Source organism: Ruditapes philippinarum, unplaced genomic scaffold (genome assembly GCF_026571515.1).
Source record: "Ruditapes philippinarum isolate M1 unplaced genomic scaffold, ASM2657151v2 ctg848_1_1_1_1, whole genome shotgun sequence".
Lineage (NCBI taxonomy): Eukaryota > Metazoa > Mollusca > Bivalvia > Venerida > Veneridae > Ruditapes > Ruditapes philippinarum.
The window spans coordinates 194,242-199,297 of record NW_026860662.1 but is presented as its reverse complement, the minus strand read 5'-3'; the positions used below and the strand labels follow the sequence as shown (position 1 = coordinate 199,297).

Below are 5,056 nucleotides of genomic sequence, written 5' to 3'. Positions count from 1 at the left end.
GTATACCAACCGAATCATCTATTAAACTGTCAATAGCCATATTCCATGCTTCAGGAAGATCTGTATGCTGTTTGTTTCCTATTTCAGAACCACACATACGAATGAAGTTTGTTCCAATAATAACTGGTAATGTTAAGTTATTTTCTGGCATTGGTACAATGAGCACTGGGACATCAAAACTTTTATCTTTTATGAATGGTACTTTTATTCTGGCTTCTATATAACCCAAATATGGCACTATTTCTCCATTTGCAGCATTTACTTGTAGGTTGAATTGATCTAAGGAATGAAGTGTTGGTTTGTTTGATAAGGAATTGTAAAAATCTATAGACATTGTTGTAACCATGGAGCCAGTGTCTATTAATCCTTTGGCTGTTTTTCCCTCTATATTGATATCTCCAACATTGTTGTTCCCAACTATCCTATCATATAATGTCGTTTTCTTGGGGCTTTTGTCATCTACCATGCCTCCTATCTGCCCCCCGACAGAGACGCCTTCGAGTTTAAATCCATTCTCTTTTCATTTGTATTACTCTCTGTTTTTCTTTGTGTTTCTTCTTTTTCTCTGTAATATTGTGTATCTGTCCTTTCACGATCTCTGTCTCTCCATTCTCTTCCTTTATTATCAGTGACTCTTTGTCTCTGTTCTTCTATGTTTTTCTTATCATCCTGTCTATAATATCTGTAGTCTTTCGTATATCTATATTCTCTTCTGTCATTATCTCCACTATAACGTGACTGTCTTTCATTTGTATTATATATGTCTCTTTCATGGTATTGTCTTCTGTCTCTATCAAATCTGTATCTATTCTCATATTTATCTCTTCTCTCTCGGTAATCTCTATATTCAGCTTCTCCTCCATCTCTGTTGTACTCCTTGTAAATTCTGTTATCATTTCTTCTATCACTCTGATCATATCTCCTCCTATTTCTGTAGTCATAATTGTCTCTATATGTATCTCTTCTATCTATTCTATATTCTCTATTCGATCTATATCCTTGTCTCTCTCCATCATATCTTCTCCTCCCTCTATCGGTTCTTTGCATGTCATTATACTTATTCTTCTCTTTGTAATCTTCTTCTCTCCTCTTCTTCATTTCATCTTCTAACTGAGTCATTCTATGAGCCAAATCTTTCAAAATTTTTCCTCCGACTACTGTCTCTATCTGTCTATCTACCACTCGTTCTTTCCCTTCTATGCTGTATTCTTCACCTAACATTTCGTATTCTTCCAATCTCACTTTCTTTCTTAATTCTTCAAATGACTTAGCAGTCTCAAAGTACATTCTGGTAGCATTCTTCAACTGTTCACTCTTTAACTGTCTCCAAAATCTTGTCTTTAACATTTCATCTTTTTGACTCTCGCTTACATGTCCTTTCTCAATAGCTTTCTGTACAATAGTTTCTAATCTTATTCCCCATTCTGTTATTCCTTCCTCACTTCTTTGTTTTGCCATATAAAATTCAGACAGAACGGATTCACCTGATCGTACATTTCCATAAACATTTTCTAATTTGCTGATTATTTCCCTTGTTGAAGTTGAAGGTGGTATTGTTAATAATATTTTTCTTGTTTGACCACGAAGAGAATTTCTCACTGCTTGTCTTAACACATTTTCATCATACATATCAGAATCAATAATCACTTCAACCTCTAATTTCCACTCTTCAAATGTGTTTTCTGTCAAAAAGGGAATTGAAGGATTTAATAACTTATTTTTCACGTGTTCATTGCTTTTCATACAGCGTTCATTCTCTCTATCTTTTATCTTTTCTCTGTCTGTCTTTCTTAAACTTTCCCTTTCATTTTCAAACTTCATCTTTCTTTCACGTAAAGGCTCTTTCACTAACATATCTAATGAGTTCTCTTGTTTATTCAATTCACTTTCTAACCTATCTTTCTCTTCTTTCAACTTTCTCAATCTCAGATCCTTTCTCCTTTGTATCTCTTTCTTTATTCTTAATGTTTCAAGTCTTTTCCTTTCTTCATCTCTTCTTTTCTCTTCCTTCAATATTTTATTTAGTTTAAGTTTTCCTCAACAGCTCTTTGTTTGATATGTTACTGTTGAATTATTTCCTCCAGTTCTTTCTCTTGTATCATCACTTTCATCATACAATGTTTTGTTTTCTGCTATATCACTTCCATCTTTCACTTTTGTTATTAGTGTCTGTCTTTCTTTTGTATTACCGTTTGGCTTTTCAGTATCATTCACTTGTTGTTCTCTTTTTCTCTGAATTAAGTTTCAAATTGTCACTATCATTTAACACTAAATCATTGTCTTGAAAACACTCATTTGGTTGTCCAACTTCTATAAAAGTTCCACTATAGTCAAACTTTAACTCGTCCAGTGTAGAATACAGAATATCATCGTCACTATGTTCATTTTCAACATCACTTATATTACTATCATCACCATGTCCATTATCATCCACCATACTTCCATTTATAGAATTGTTGAAATTAATTATCTCACTTTCTTTTCTTTGAGTAATACTTGTCTCTTGTTCCGGTAATTTAAGTGTATCTAGCACCATTCTTTCTTGTTCTTTCATTTTCTCTAACATATATTCTTTCTCTAACATTTCTCTCCTACGCTTTAATTTATCATACTTTTCCTTTCTTATCCTCTCTTGTTGTAATCTTAAGTCTCTCATTTCCTTTTCATGTTTTTCTTTTAACTCCCTTTCTAATTCTTGTAATTTAATTCTTTCTTCTTCATCCTCTTTCCTCCTATGTCTTTCTTTCAACCTTCATTCTCGTTCTGACATACTCCGCCATTATACTCTACAAAATATAGATATTAGATAATATCTGATTGATGTACACAATTTCGCACTTTATTCCATAATTTCACTCACACATATCTTAATTCACAAGATTTTCCACAATTTTCAACTTCTATTCACTGTCGCTTAAAAAATTTACGCAAAACTTATTAATGTAAGTATTAAGTTCAAAAACTTCAACTGGATACTAACAAACAAGAAAATAGGGTAAAGAAAAGGGATATTTATATCTTTGCACAACATAAAATTTTCTATTTGCGCACGGATATAAAATATGTTACAACGCTGACTCGATCAGTCAATTAGAATTACGAATACAATAAAAAGCAGCACTACTGAAAGTTAATTCGGAAAATAAACTTTTATCTTTTATAAATGGCAAAAGTGTGCACACAAAAATTTAATGCCTTTAATTTTTTTTTAATAATTTCACTTAGACAATGATGATATCAAAAATTTAAATCAAAAAGACAAACAACAATAAATTCACTCACCACACACCTTGAATGACATAAATAATCCAAAAGCACAATATCACAATCACACAAAATATATAATAAATCCAATCCAATGTTCTATACACTGATACACTCACAATTGATAAATATCCTTTCAACTAATCAAATGGTATCCTCCGTTGATGAATGTTCCTATCCTCCGTTGATGAGAGTTCATATCCTCCGTTGATGAATGTTCCTATCCTCTGTTTATGAATGTTCCTATCCTCCGTTGATGAATGTCACTATCCTATATTTGTTGTATATCCTCTATTCCTAGTATTGTAGAATTGTCAGTTGAATAATGTAAGGTACCGTCAAAATTATTTCAAATTTAAACTTTAGAAGAAAATCTTCTATAGATGTAAAATTGCTTTACTGCATTTTAATCCAAATAACCCCATAAACACCGTTGGGCGCCATTTGTCACCGGCCTCTCAGCTTCCGTATAACAGTATAAGGTGTGTAGGTTTGAGTAATGACAAAACTAGTTCATAAAGTTTATAAATGGGGTTTAATATAATTACTTTATCAATAAATATGATAAAGAATAAAACAAATCTGAAAATATAAAAAATACCATTATACAAACATAACATATAGAATAATCATTTGACAGATGATAGCTGTCACAAAATGTAAACAAACGAAACAATATACATGTAGGTGTGATGGCGCGTTACAGTCCGCTAACAAAACACAAAATTGATTTCGTTAATAGTATTACATTATATAATTATCAAACATAAGATTTACAGTATATTTAGAGATATGTTTATAAAATACCAAAATCTTAAATACCTGAATAAATATTTAATATATCCAGAGATATTTGGTATTTTAACTTGCACTACAAAAAGCGTATACAATTTGAAAAACGGGTTTGACTAGAAAAGTAAATTATGATTGGTTGAAAAGTGTCAAGTGTATAAATAGATCAAAGATTAGTTATTGAAAATATCGGGAAAAAACTACGGAGTACAAGTCGGGTCATGTTTTACAAATAAACAAAAACAACGGAATAGATTTATGATATTTTTACCCTACGACAATTTCATAACACATCCCATTTGCTATAATGTTGAAGCTGTGCACTGTGGGTGGTTCTTACATTTCAACTTAAAAGGTCGTTAGAAATAAGAGATTTATTTTGTTGCGAGAGCTAAGGTGGTTTAAGGTATTTTTGAGCTTTAAAATATGTTGTTGAAGTGTTTCCCGAATTGATGTGATTTTAACGAGCGCATATCTAAGGGAACTTTCTATTGCATGATACAGATATGATTTCATAAGTGGGTTACTGTCACAAATTGTGTTGCCCTGTGTATTAAGAGCATAGGTAGTCTTAATCTAAAACTATAAAGCACTTTGGTCCTCGTTAAGTAATAAAAAAAAACAAGTAAACTGGAATGTATTCATAATTTATTCCTGTATTAATGATATCTTAAAAGGGTATGGTATGGGTACAGACATACAGGCAGAATGAAAATTGCATGATCTTAACTTGTGATAACTGATATATTCTTAACGAAAGGAAGTTTGGGGTCACGTACAAGACTCGTGTATGGGTTATTTGTCTTTCAATTTGTAAAGAACGTATCAATGATAATGAATAGGTTTGACTTGCTTCTTTACTAAATATGTAACATTTACTAGAGCCGTCTTGTGGTGTTACATTTAACAGTTTTATGTAAGATTTGAATAAAAGATTTTTTCCCGAAGCCGATAAATAAACAATTAGTATTAAAAGTCAATAATACTAAGTATTGGTGTA

The 5,056-nt window shown here is 31.5% G+C and overlaps 1 protein-coding gene across 1 annotated transcript; it reads right to left on the bottom strand.

Moving 5' to 3' along the window:
- Nucleotides 1-471: 471 nt before the first annotated feature.
- On the bottom strand, nt 472-2,147 carry LOC132712945 (trichohyalin-like). Its single transcript, XM_060695384.1, has 2 exons — nt 2,142-2,147; nt 472-2,007 (listed from the first exon to the last, which is right to left on the bottom strand). The coding sequence occupies exons 1-2, from the start codon at nt 2,145-2,147 to the stop codon at nt 472-474; spliced, it is 1,542 nt and encodes a 513-aa protein (XP_060551367.1).
- Between the last annotated feature and the right edge of the window lie 2,909 nt (nt 2,148-5,056).